At 43.9% G+C, this 14,593-nt stretch overlaps 1 protein-coding gene across 2 annotated transcripts; it reads left to right on the forward strand.

Moving 5' to 3' along the window:
- The first annotated feature begins 958 nt into the window (after positions 1-958).
- On the forward strand, positions 959-14,593 carry ZNF30 (zinc finger protein 30). 2 transcript variants are annotated; one of them, XM_025368207.1, is made up of 3 exons: positions 972-1,071; positions 11,853-11,932; positions 12,787-14,593. In XM_025368207.1, the coding sequence occupies exons 2-3, from the start codon at positions 11,920-11,922 to the stop codon at positions 14,400-14,402; spliced, it is 1,629 nt and encodes a 542-aa protein (XP_025223992.1). In that variant the 5' UTR covers positions 972-1,071; positions 11,853-11,919; the 3' UTR covers positions 14,403-14,593. The 2 variants fall into 2 exon arrangements, with proteins under 2 accessions (XP_025223993.1, XP_025223992.1); XM_025368208.1 differs by lacking the exon at positions 11,853-11,932 and having other exon boundaries at positions 959-1,071.

Genomic DNA, 14,593 nt, shown 5'->3' on the forward strand with positions numbered 1-14,593 from the left:
AGTAGAGACGGGGTTTCACCGTGTTAGCCAGGATGGTCTCGATCTCCTGACCTCGTGATCCGCCCGTCTCGGCCTCCCAAAGTGCTGGGATTACAGGCTTGAGCCACCACGCCCGGCCTTTTTTTTTTTTTTTTTTTTTTGAGACATAGTCTCACTCTGTTGCCCAGGCTGGAATGGAGTGTAATGCTCTCAGCTCACTGCAACCTCCACCTCCCAGGTTCAAGCAATTCTCCAGCCTCAGCCTCCCTAGTAGCTGGGATTATAAGCATACACCATCACACCCAGCTAATTTTTGTATTTTTGGTAGAAACAGGGCTTTACCATGTTGGCCAGGCTGGTCTCGAACTCCTGACATCAAGTGATCTGCCCACCCTGGCCTCCCAAAGTGCTGGGATTACAGGCATGAGCCACTGGGCCCCGTTTTTTATCAAGACACAAAAAATAAATGAGTATATACTTATCTATATTTATAATAGATAGATAGATAGATTTCATTTAAAATAAAACCTTTCAGCCGGGCGTGGTGGTTCATGCCTGTAATCCCAGCACTTTGGGAGGCCAAGGTGGGCGGATCACAAGGTCAAGAGATTGAGACCATCCTGGCCAACATGGTGAAATCCCATCTCTACTAAAAATACAAAAATCAGCTGGGCGTGGTGGCACATGCCTATAGTCCCAGCTACTCGGGAGGCTGAGGCAGCAGAATCACTTGAACCTGGGAGGCAGAGGTTGCAGTGAGCTGAGATCGCGCACTGCACTCCAGCCTGGTGACAGAGTGAGACTCCATCTCTAAATAAATAAATGAATAAAACCTTTCTCTACTTATCTGGAATTATGAATCCTCTTACTCTTCTCATCTCTGAGATATAAAGGTCACTGTCGTTTGACCTTTCATTTATGGCAAATTTAACCAAAGCTGAAAGTATTTTTGAACTCACATTTTATTTCTTTTCCACATTCTTATCTCATAAGCAGGACATTCCCTTTCTAAACCACATGTGATCGCCTTATTGGAACAATGGAAAGAGCCTGAGGTGACAGAGAGGAAAGATGAAAGAAGATGGTGCACAGGTGAGTAAGAGCATGGCAGGTAGGGAGGCCATCGTTGCTGGAAACAGCCCAGCTGTCAGGGAGGAGGTGCATCTCTGCCATGTTTGGAAGTTTCCCTTCAAAGCCCTAGGGCCTGGGTAGAAAAAGGCTGAGACTTGGGTAAGAAAGAAATATCTCACCAGCCTCTCCAAAGGAACTTCATTAACCATTTTAATACTCACTCACCTCTTGTTTCCCTCTCAGTTTATTACTGACTTAGTCACTTTCCCAGTGCATTATTCCATCTGTGTTTTGAATTTCACTGCTTTTACCTCCTCTTTTGCATTTGGATTTATTCATATATTCTTAGACAGTAATATTTGAACAGAGACAGGAACAAGAAGTGAGAGTTCAGGCCATGTAATTATGTAAGACATGCCAAGCAGAGGGAATAGCAGATGTGGATGCTTTAGGTGGGAATGAGTTTTGTGTGTTTCAGGAGCAGTAAGTAGGTTCGGGCAGAATTAATGGGAGAAAAGTAAGAAGGAAAAAGCTAGAGTGCTAGCAGGAATTTGAATTTGTTTGTTTTGTTTTGTTTTTGAGTGAGACAGTCTTTTTTTGTCACCTAGGCTGGCGTACAGTGGTACAATCATAGCTCACTGCAGCCTCGACCTCCTGGGCTCAAGCCATTTTCCTGCCTCAGCCTCCTGAGTAGCTGGGACTACAGGCACACGCCACCACACCTGGCTAATTTTTTAAATCTTCGGTAGAGACAAGGTCTCACTGTGTGGCTCAGGCTGGTCTTGAACTCCTGGGCTCAAGTGATCCTCCTGCCTTGGCCTCCCAAAGTACTGAGATTACAGGCATGAGCCATCATGCCTGGCCGGGAATTTGGATTATTTTCTAATGTAACTAGAAACTATGACCTAATTTACATTTTTCCAATGTTTGAATTTTGGAAAATTCTATTAAATAGGAAACAGATACCAGAAAAACAATATGAAAATGTACAACTTGATGAGTTATTATAAAGCAGATACCTTTGTAACCATCACTCTGGTCAAAAGATAAAACATTTTTGCAGGGGCTGGGGGACAATGGGAGGGAGAGCATTTGGACAAATATATAATGCATGCAGGGCTTAAAGCCTAGATGACGGGTTGATGGGTGCAGCAAACCACCATGGCACTTGTATACCTATGTAACAAACCTGCATGTTCTACACGCATATCCCAGAACTTAAAGTAAAATAAAAAATGTTAAAAACAATTTTTATAAAATAATATCAGGCTTATAGAAAAGTTGGAAAGTTGTACTAAGAGTTTTCATATACCCTTCAACCTGGATTCTCCAAATGAAGAGAGAAAACTCTTTTACCTTCCCTTAAGGCTTATGCCCTGTACCTAATCACACTCACCTTTCTCCCTCCCTGATTAATCACCTCTAGCCACTTCAAACTTTGCCAGACATCCCATATTCTCACTCCCAGTCTTACCTGCTCTTCTCAAATCAGCCTGCTATGCTTATGGACACCTGCTGGTTATTTTGGGGTTCTCAGGTCTGTCAGACACCCCACATTGTCCCCCTCTGCTTTTTCCTGCACAGATGCCTAAACCACACAAGTCTTAGCTGTAGTATTTTGTCTCTGTCTGCTAGAATTTTGCCATTTTGAGGGTACCTCTTCCTGTAGTTTTGTTGTATATGTTATCTGTAGTTTTTTTTTGTTGTTTTTTGTTTTTTTAACAGTTTTGCTATCCTGTTTGCTCTGTTTTTATGGGGGTATTTGTTTAAATTCAAAAACAATGCTACCATTTCCACCATTGTGGTAGTCTGTTTTCACACTGCTTATAAAGATATACCTGAGACTGGGTAATTTATAAAGAAAAAGAGGTTTAACGGACTCACAGTTCCATGTGGCTGAGGAGGCCTCACAATCATGGCGGAAGGCAAAAGGCACGTCTTACATGGCAGCAGACAAGAGAGAATGAGGACCAAGTGACAGGGGTTTCCCCTTAGAAAGCCATCAGATCTCATGAGACTTATTCACTACTGTGAGAACAGTATGGGGGAAACTGCCCCCATGATTCAGTTATCTCCCACCAGATCCCTCCCACAACACATGAGAATTAGGAGAGCTACAATTCAAGATGCAATTTGGGTGGAGACACAGCCAAACCCTATCAACCATCATCCTAGTGTATGTTTTTAGATAATTACTGCAGGTATTTGTAGTGGGTAGTCTGAATGGGGGCAAGAGCAATGCAAGCTGGGGTTCTGAGTGGTTTGGATTAGGATGTTAGTGATGGACAGTGGTGAGAAGGCAGGGTGTTCATCATACATTTTTAATGTAAAACCCACAACGTGTAGGTGGATTGTAAATGGATATGGAGGCAAAGAGGGAAATCAAGAAGGATCAACAGGTTTGGACTTCAGCAGCTGAGTGGGGGTACAGTCATGTGAGATGGTAAAGAGGGAAGGGCAGGTTGAAGGGCATACCTAAAGGTGTCTGCTTTCCATATGTTAAGTTGGAGATGACTACTAGTGATCCAAGCAAAGATGCTGAGTGGGCTGTGGAATATGCAAGTCTGGAGCTCAGGGAAAGTTTAGGCTTACCCATGAGAACTTGGGATGCAGCTGTGCCTGGTGGCTCATGCCTGGAATCCCAACGCTTTGGGAGGCCAAGTTGGGAGGGTCACTTGAGCCCAGGAGTTGGAGACCAGCCTGGGCAACACAGGGATATCCCATCTCTACTTAAAATGTACAAATTAGCCATGCGTGGTGGTACACACCGGTAGTCCCAGCTACTTGGGAGGCTGAGGCAGGAGGATGGCTTGAGCTCAGGAAGTCAAGGCTGCAGTGAGCTATGATCACACCACTGTACTCTAGCCTGGGCAACAGAGAAAAACCCTGTCTCAAAATAAATAAATAAAAATAAAAATCTGTAATCCCAGCACTTTGGGAGGCCGAGATGGGTGGATCACGAGGTCAGGAGATCGAGACCACCCTGGCTAACACGGTGAAACCCCGTCTCTACTAAAAAATACAAAAAACTAGCCGGGCGAGGTGGCGGGCGCCTGTAGTCCCAGCTACTCGGGAGGCTGAGACAGGAGAATGGCGGGAACCCGGGAGGCGGAGCTTGCAGTGAGCTGAGATCCGGCCACAGCACTCCAGCCTGGGCAACAGAGCGAGACTCCGTCTCATAAAAAAAAAAATAAAATAAAATAAAATAAAAATAAAAAATAAAAAATAAAAATTGGGATTCATTGGCATTTGGCTGCTATTTAAAGCCATGGCACTGGCTGAGGTCCCCTAGAGAGTCAGTGCAGGTAGTGACTATTCTTTTTTTTTTTTTTTTTTGAGACGAAGTTTCACTCTTGTCAGCCAGGCTGGAATGCAGTGATGCAATCTCAGCTCACTGCAACCTCTACCTCCTGGGTTAAAGTGATTCTCCTGCCTCAGCCTCCTGAGTACCTGGGATTACAGGTGCCTGCCACCAAGCCTTACTAATTTTTTATATTTTTAGTAGAGATGGGGTTTCATCATGTTGCCCATCATGTTGCCCAGGCTGGTCTTGAACTCCTGACCTCAGGAGATCCATCTGCCTTGGCCTCCCAAAGTGCAGGGATTACAGGCGTGAGCTACTGCACCCAGCCAGTAGTGGCTACTCTTAACATTTAGAGGTCTTCTAGAGGAGGCTGCAAAAGAGACTGCCTCTTTTAAGGTAGAATTAAAACCAGAAGGTGGTGCCACCAAAGACAAATGAAGAAAGTGTTTCAAGATAGAAGAGTAGGCCAGACACAGTGGCTTCTTCCTATAATCTCAACACTTTGGGAGGCCAAGGCAGGGGGAATCACTTCAAGCCAGGAGTTCAAGACCAGCCTGGGCAACATAGCAGGACCCCCATCTCTACAAAAAGTTTAAAAATTAGCCAGGCATAGAGTCATGCCCCTGTAATCCTAGCTACTCATGAGGCTGATGCAGGAAAACTGCTTGAGCCTAGGAGTTTGAGGCTACAGTGAGCTATGATCACACCACTGCATTCCAGCCTGGGCAATAGAGCAAGACTGCATCTCTTAAAAAGAAAAAAAAAAAAAAAAAGAAGAACGATCATCTGAAAAGAGAACTAAGCTAAGCAGTGATGAGAATTGACCACAATATATATATATTTTTTCAAGACAGAGTGCCACTCTTGTCGCCCAGGCTGGAGTGTAGTGGCACAATCTTGGCACACTGCAACCTCTGCCTCCAAAGATTCTCCTGCCTCAGCCTCTTGAGTAGCTGGGATTACAGGCGCCTGCCACTATGCTTGGCTAATTTTTGTATTTTTAGTAGAGGTGGGGTTTCATCATGTTGGCCAGGCTGGTCTCAATCTTCTGACCTCAGGTGATCTGCCCACCTCGGCCTCCCAAAGTGCTGGGATTACAGGTGTGAGCCATGGCTCCCAGTCTGACCACAATATTTAGCCTTGCTAAAGGAAATTTTCAGGGGCATCTAGGGGTAAAAGCCTGACTGGTCTGGTAAAAACAGAATGGGAGACAAGCCAGTGCCAAGAATGAACACAGCAGTCCTCTTGAGGCATTTGGTTCTGAAGAGATGGGGAAAAAAAAAAAAAGAAGAAAGAAAGAAGGTCACATTCTGAAGTACTGGGTGGAAGGACTTTGGGGGACAGTATTCAAACCAATACACCTTGTATCCTACCAGTCTCCTTATATTACTTGGAGGATTTTCTTTTTTGTTTTTTTTTTTTTTTTTTTTGAGACAGAGTCTCGCGCTGTGTCACCCAGGCTGGAGTGCAGTGGCGCGATCTCGGCTCACTGCAAGCTCCGCCTCCCAGGTTCACGCCATTCTCCTGCCTCAGCCTCCGAGTAGCTGGGACTACAGGCGCCCGCCACCACGCCCGGCTAGTTTTTTGTATTTTTAGTAGAGACGGGGTTTCACCATGTTAGCCAGGATGGTCTCGATCTCCTGACCTCGTGATCCGCCCGTCTCGGCCTCCCAAAGTGCTGGGATTACAGGCTTGAGCCACCGCGCCCGGCCTTCTTTTTTGTTTTTTATAGTATTGCTTAATATCTGGAAGTATTATACCCTTCTTAAAAGTCTGAATTTGGGAACTTTTTTTGCATTTTGCCAGCTGAGTTAAAAACTCCGTAACAATCTTCACCAAGATTCACTAGTCCTTAATAATTTACCACTTTGCTCTATATCTGTGTATACAAAATTTTTTTGCTGTACCATTTAAGTAACTTGTACAATTGCAAGACTTTATTCCTAAATACTGCAGAAGGTACTAAGAATTAAGGATATGATTCAAACACACAAAAGACCATTTCACCTGCAGTGCCCACCGGAGGTTCATCTTAGGCTCAACTGCGCATTCAGACTAAGACTGCCTGTGGTTGTCTTGGCACCATCTGTTCCGCAGCAGGAACCCCAGCTTGCCGGCAGGGCAGCCTCACCTGTTCTGTCAGGCTGCGTCCTTACAGTGGTTCACGCGGGATACACTCGCATAGCCATCCAAAAGTAAGGCGCAGATAGACGAGACACACACCAGGTGAGTTTGCGAGCTGCCACGACTTAAAGAAGATACAAGCATTTCACAGAACTCAGTACCCGTAGCAATTCCATGGGCATGGTTTCCAGGGTCCCCACAGAAGACATGCCATTTAAGAGATTCTACATTTAGGGAAGCTCAGAGTATGGAGTTCCCATCAGGTACTTATAGAGTTCCACTCAGTCCACATGCAACTTAGCTATCAGTGTCTCCTCTTCCCTCCCCTTCCCTGCCCTCTCCTCCCCTCCCCTGCCCTCTCCTCCCCTCCCCTGCCCTCCTCTCTCCTCCCCTCCCCTCCCCTCCCCTCTCCTCTCCTCTCTTCGTTTCAGATGGAGTCTTGCTCTGTCTCCCAGGCTGGAGTGCAGTGGCGCAATCTCAGCTCACTGCAACCTCTGCCTCCCAGGTTCAAGAAATTCTCCTGCCTTAGCCTCTAGAGTAGCTGGGATTACAGGCATACACCACCACACCAGATAATTTTGTATTTTTAATAGAGACAGGGTTTCACCATGTTGGCCAGGCTGGTCTTGAACTCCTGACCTCAAGTGATCCACCCGCCTCGGCCTCCCAAAGTGCTGGGATTACAGAGGTGAGCCACTACACCCAGCCAGTGTCTTTATTTTTAAAAATAAATAATGTGGATTAGTAAGACAACGCACCAGGTATCCTTTTGTCATCTAGAACAGCACTTCCAATAGAAATATGATGCAAGCCACAAATATAATTTTAAAATTTCTAGTAGCCACATTTATTAATAAAAAGGAAAAGGAAGATGGTAAAGTTAATTTCAATAACATATTTCATTTCAGTATATTCCAAATATCATTTTAATACATAATCACTATATAATTATTTTCCTTTTAGTAAGTCGTTGAGATCTGGTGTGGATGTTTCACAGAACATCTCAATTTGGTCTAGGCCTGTGGCTCGTGGGCCCCAGATGAGGCAGTGAAGGTCTAGAATGCTGCTTCCTTTATTTTCATATTTATCTTCTGATTTGTCTGATATTTATGACATGTCTTCCTTTGTCAGCTTGCTAATCTTTGTTCCTATGGGTAGATAATGAAATTTTTGAATTCTCAACAGTGTTCAATAAAAGTTAAATTTTCTTTTCTTTTTTTTTTTTTTTTTTTTTTGGAGACAGAGTCTTGTTCTGTCACCAAGGCTGGAGTGCAGTGGTGTGATCTCAGCTCACTGCAACCTTCACCTCCCAGGTTCAAGCAATTCTTCTGCCCCAGCCTCCCCAGTAGCTGGGACTACAGGCACCTGCCACCACACCTGGCTAACTTTTTTTTTTTTTTTGACAGAGTCTTGCTCTGTCAGTCAGGCTAGACTACAGTGGCACAATCTCAGCACATTGCAACCTCTGCCTCTCGGGTTCAAGCGATTCTCCTGCCTCAGCCTCCTGAGTAGCTGGGATTACAGGCGCCCATCACCACACCAAGCTAATTTTTGTATTTTTAGTAGAGACGGGGTTTCACCATGTTGGCCAGGCTGGTCTCAAACTCCTGACCTGGTGATCCACCCTCCTTGGCCTCCCAAAGTGCTAGGATTACAGGCGTGAACCACCGTGTCCGGCCTAACTTTTGTATTTTTAGTAGAGACAGGGTTTCACCATGTTGGCCAGGCTGGTCTCAAACTCCTGACCTCAACTGATCCACCCTGCTTGGCTTCCCAAAGGGCTGGGATTACTGGCATAAGCCACCGTGCCTAGTCTAAAAGCTAATTTTTTTTAAAAAAGACATGCAGGTGATGTGTCCAGACTTTTTTCAAGCTTTCAAAGGCACTGCAGGTTTTTGAGCAACACAGTAAGGATATGGAAGGATGGTGCAGCGTTGATTTATTTCACTACTGCATCATCTTTCTAGGCAGTGCCATCATTCATCCACTTTCTTATTTAGTCTTTCTGTTTTCACATGCTTGGGCATAATTGACAAATAATGGTGAAATAACTCTCAGGATGATGAGACAGAAAAATGTTCCCAGGAAACTTATTCTTACACATGATTCTTACTGGAATAAATAAGATTACTGTCTCATAGTAGATTGTAGTTTTATAAAAAGGTGTAGTAGAGCTCTAATTGTAAAATTGAATGAAATTTAGTGTATTTTGAAAATAAGTAAATTTTCTCTTTGTTCTTTTGAAGGCCTTTAAGAAAGACTAAAAGTCATGAAATGCGAATTCTTAGAAATAGAACTGCTTGAAAAAGAAACTCAAAAACTAAAAATTGATCCCGTGGGCCCTGAGAGAATATTGAAGGTTAAGACAGGTTCAGGGAGGTATGCTGGTCTCAGTTTTCTTTAGCACAGAGATAGGGAATTTCATTGATTTCTGTTCTCAATTTCCCCCGTCTCCTTTTTGGTCATGCTTCAGCCTTGTCTGTAAAATAGGCTATTATCTTCTTGGGACCATGATTATCCAAATGTACACAACTATGTCATTTCAACCTCCAAAAGTTTTTTTTCTGTTCTTTTATTTAGAGTATCATTTGGAGTTGAACATGATGGCGCACACCTGTAATCCCAGCTCTTTGGGAGGCCGAGACAGGCAGATCACCTGAGGTCAGGAGTTTGACACCAGCCTGGCCAACATGGTGAAATGTCTCCACTAAAAATACAAAACTTAGCTGGGCATGGTGGTGCATGCCTGTAATCCCAGCTACTCAAGAGGCTGAGGCAGGAGAATCACTTGAACCAGGGAGGTGGAGGTTGCACTAAGCTGAGATAGCCACACCGCACTCCAGCCTGGGTGACATAGCGAGACTCTGTCTTAAAAAAAAAACAAACAGGCCAAGCGCAGTGGCTCATGCCTGTAATCTCAGCACTTTGAGAGGCCAAGGCGGACGGATCACGAGGTCACGAGATCGAGACCATCCTGGCCAACATAGGGAAACCCCGTCTCTACTAAAAATACAAAAAACTAGCCGGGCGTGGTGGCGGAAGCCTGTAGTCCCAGCTACTCGGGAGGCTGAGGCAGGAGAATGGCGTGAAGCTGGGAGGTGGAACTTGCAATGAGCTGAGATCGTGCCACTGCACTCCAGCCTGGGCGACAGAGCAAGACTCCGTCTCAAAAAAAAAAAAATTGAGTATCATTTGGATCATTTGATGAGAAAGTGGTTGCACAATAGCATTTATGACTCTAGGCATTTGAACCCTAGAGTATAGACAAATCCTAAGAGAATGGTTACGGTCAGAATTTATAGTTCACTTCTAAGCCAGGATCAAAGACTTATACCCAAATGCAACCACATGGACAGATCCCATCCCTAATCCAAAGAGCCTACAGAACCAGATATAGAAGAATTATCCCAATTATCTAATTTCGTGATTTCTTATTTCTTTCCTAAATCATTTTAGAGTTTTTAAAGATTTCAGAGGTCTTTAAAGATGCGAGTACAACATTCTTCTCATAAGAATAATGTTTCTTGCTTGGAAGGCAAGGTACTTTTTCTAAACAATGTATTTTGAACCGTTGCCTATTGAGTTTCATGGACATGAATTTGTGTCTTTGTGACATTGTCCAGATCTGTTATCTGGATTACAGGGCAAATATGGTTCTCCCCATTTTGAGGATCCTTTTGTGTAGCCTGACATTAAAAGGCTCGGAGGTAGAAGAAAACAGTCCAAAGTTCTCTTTCAGTGGTGACTGCAGTTTTGTTTTGTTTTGTTTTGTTTTTGAGATGGAGTCTCACTCTGTTGCCCAGGCTGGAGTGCAATGGCACAATCTTGGCTTACTGCAGCCTCCACCTCCTGGGTTCAAGCGATTCTTCTGCCTCAGCCTCCCGAATAGCTGGGATTACAAGTGCCTGCCACCATGCCCAGCTAATTTTTGTATTTTTAGTATAGACAGGGTTTCGCCATGTTGGCCAGGCTGGTCTTGAACTCCTGACCTCATGATCTGCCCGCCGGTTTCCCAAAGTGCTGGGATTACAGGTGTGAGCCACTGCACACAGCCTGACTGAAGTTTTTTGACACAAACTAAGGTCCAGTTTTTCTCCTCTTTGAATTAAGTTATCTAAAGGTTTCTTTTTCTGACAAGGGAGATGAATGGGCCACAGTGATCCTAGGAGATAACGGGAACCATCCTAAAGGCAAGTATTGAGTTCAGTGAGATAACATCTAATCCAATTTTGCAGTTGGTTTTTGTGTACAAACCCAGTGCTTTAGTGGCCACCCCGGTGATCTTGTCCTATGGGCTTATCAAATAATATGGTAATATTTTAAAAGGTGGTAAACAGTTTTGTCTGAATATATCAAAGGAGGCAATGTGTATCTTATCAGGAGACATCTAACGTCTGGCTGTGCTCCTCATTAAAAGACTGTCTACTAGATTACAGTGATAATGGTCCAAGCCCACATTATTGAGTTACATGTTTCTCCTTGTGACTAAACAATAATCTGTGTGATCTTACTTTATTCTCAAGGAGTATGCATTTCTTCAGTTTAGCAATATGTCTTGTCATGGTTTTAACAACAAATGATAATTGTCATTGGAATTATAAAATATCATTCTTTGCATGGAGATATTTTATTACTATTATTTCTTTTGTATAGGAGGCTGGACTCAGTGGCTCATGCCTATAATCCCAGGACTTTGGGAGGTGAGGTGGGAGGATGACTTGAGCCTAGGAGTTAGAGACCAGCCTAGGCAATGTGATGAGACCCCATCTCTATAAAAATTACAAAAACATCAAGCCTGTAATCCCAGCACTTTGGGAGGCCGAGGCGGGCGGATCACGAGGTCAGGAGATCGAGACCATCCTGGCTAACATGGTGAAACCCCGTCTCTACTAAAAATACAAAAAACTAGCCGGGCGTGGTGGCGGGCGCCTGTAGTCCCAGCTACTCGGAGGCTGAGGCAGGAGAATGGCCTGAACCTGGGAGGCGGAGCTTGCAGTGAGCCGAGATCGCGCCACTGCACTCCAGCCTGGGTGACACAGCGCGAGACTCCATCTCAAAAAAAAAAAAAAAAATTACAAAAACATTAGCTGGGTAGCTGGGACTACATACCTGTAGTCCCAGCTACCCAGGAGGCTGAGGTAGAAGGGAATCACCTGAGCCTGGGAGTTTGAGGCTGCATTGAGCTGCGGTTGTGCCACTGCACTCCAGCCTGGGCAAGGGTGAGATCCTGTCTCAAAAAAGAAAAAAAGAAAAAGAAAACCAGTAGGAAACCAAGGAATGAAGTGCTGGAAAATAAAGACATGGACATCCTTAGACAAAGTTAGCAGTTTACCATATTCCTGATAAAGTGACATTTTATTTTAAACACGGATAGGATAAGAAAGCTCCAGTCTACAAACAAAACATACCGGAAGATTTTTAGGCAATGATGCCACCTGCACATGGAACCAAAAGGTGAGGAAATTTGTAAGAACGTCAAGGTGCTAAAAGGGGGAAATTAGGTCAGTATGGGACAGAGGGAGCTGTGTCCTGATGTGAGGCGTGAGAGGTGAACAGGGACTATATTATTTGTGGAAAGATACATGGATTTTAATGTAACTGCCACAAGAAACCCCCAGAAGGAACAATAAAATATGGATTATAAAAATTTCGTCTGCATCAGAAACATTTGTTAGAAAGGTTGATAGTACTGATGCCCAGGAACTTCCCCTGTATCTGATTCAGAGGGCCTGGATGCTGCTTGAACATCCATTTTTTAACAGGCTCTTCAAAGATTTTTATGCACACCTAAATAAAAACTGTGTCACTAATCACCAACCTTACTATTTTACATAAACACTTGTTAATCTCTGTATTCCTTCTGTTTTTTGAATTTCATAATGGTATTTTAATATTGCTGAGCTATTTATTGCTAGTTAGTGTTATTTTCAGTTTTTCTCTTCTCTAGAATTTTTTTTCATATAGAATAAGATATTTAAAAAATTTTTCGGCCGGGCGCGGTGGCTCAAGCCTGTAATCCCAGTACTTTGGGAGGCCGAGACGGGCGGATCACGAGGTCAGGAGATCGAGACCATCCTGGCTAACACGGTGAAACCCCGTCTCTACTAAAAAATACAAAAAGCTAGCCGGGCGAGGTGGCGGGCGCCTGTAGTCCCAGCTACTCGGGAGGCTGAGGCAGGAGAATGGCGTAAACCCGGGGGGGCGGAGCTTGCAGTGAGCTGAGATCCGGCCACTGCACTCCAGCCTGGGCGACAGAGCAAGACTCCGTCTCAAAAAAAAAAAAAAAAAAAAAAAAATTTTTCTTTCAGATTTGCAGGTGGAAGATGATACAATTGGCCATAAAGAAATGCTCCCCTCTGAATACTGTCCATCTTTTGCCCCACATCAGAAAATTAGTAGACAGAAACCACGTGAATGTCAGGAATACGGAAAGACTCTTTGTCAAGACTCAAAGCCTGTTCAACATGAAAGAATACATAGTAGTGAAAAACCCAACAGATGTAAAGAATGTGGGAGGAACTTTAGTAATGGACATCAACTCACCATACATCAGAGATTGCATGTTGATGAGAAACCCTACAAATGTGAGAAATGTGGGAAGGCCTTTATCAGAGGTTCAGCCTTTGTTAAGCATAGGAGAATTCACACTGGTGAGAAGTCACTCAAATGTAAACGATGTGAAAAGACTTTTAGCGGTAACTATCAGCTTACAGTACATGAGAGTATTCATACTGGGAAGAAACCATATGAGTGCAGGGAATGTGGGAAAGCTTTTCTAGCATATGGAAAGCTTACCCGGCATCAGAGTATTCACACTGGTGAAAAACCCTTTGTGTGTGAGGAGTGTGGGAAGGCCTTCAGTACCTTTTCATACCTGATTCAACATCAGCGAATTCATACTGGTGAAAAACCCTATGAATGCAAAGAATGTGGGAAGGCCTTTAGTACTAGCTCACCCCTTGCTAAGCATCAGAGAATTCATACTGGCGAGAAACCCTATGAATGTAAGGAGTGTGGGAAGGCTTTCACTGTGTATGGACAGCTTACTCGACATCAGAGTATTCATACTGGTGAGAAGCCTTTTGAATGTAAGGAATGTGGAAAGGCCTTTAGACTTAGTTCCTTCCTTCATGCACATCAGCGAATTCACGCAGGGATAAAGCCCTACAGATGCAAGGAATGTGGGAAGACCTTCAGTCGTGCCTCGTATCTTGTTCAACATGGAAGACTTCACACTGGCGAGAAGCCCTATGAATGTAAGGAGTGTGGCAAGGCCTTTAGTACTGGCTCATACCTTGTTCAGCATCAGAGGATTCATACTGGGGAGAAACCCCATGAATGTAAGGAATGTGGCAAAGCCTTTATTAGTCGCCATCAGCTTACTGTACATCAAAGGGTTCATACTGGAGAGAAACCCTATGAGTGTAAGGAATGTGGCAAGGCCTTCAGAGTGCACGTACATCTCACACAGCATCGGAAAATTCATACTGATGTAAAGCCCTACGAATGTAAGGAATGTGGAAAGACTTTTAGTCGAGCCTCGTACCTTGTGCAACATGGCAGAATCCATACTGGTAAGAAGCCCTATGAGTGTAAGGAGTGTGGCAAGGCCTTCAGTTCTGGCTCATACCTTGTTCAGCATCAAAGAATTCATACTGGGGAGAAACCCTATGAATGTAACAAATGTGGGAAAGCCTTTACCATTTATGGACAACTTATTGGACATCAGAGTGTTCACACTGGTGAGAAACCTTTTGAATGTAAGGAATGTGGGAAGGCCTTTAGACTTAATTCATTTCTTACCGAACATCAGCGGGTACACACTGGTGAGAAACCCTTTAAATGTAAAATATGTGGGAAGACCTTTAGATACAGTTCAGCCCTTAAAGTGCATCTGAGAAAGCATATGGGTGTTATACCCTAAGAGTTTGAGGAATGTGGGAAGTGCTTTGTGTATGGCTCAAACATTGTTGAACATCAGGGAATTTATGCTGGTAGGAAACTTTCAAATGTGAAGAATATTGGCAGGCCTATTCTCATCTTTCTTATAATTCATAATATAATTCAGAAAACATAAGAATCTTCATTTAATTTTTAATCTTTAATTTACCATTA

Source organism: Theropithecus gelada, chromosome 19, assembly GCF_003255815.1.
Source record: "Theropithecus gelada isolate Dixy chromosome 19, Tgel_1.0, whole genome shotgun sequence".
In the NCBI taxonomy this organism is placed as follows: Eukaryota; Metazoa; Chordata; class Mammalia; order Primates; family Cercopithecidae; genus Theropithecus; species Theropithecus gelada.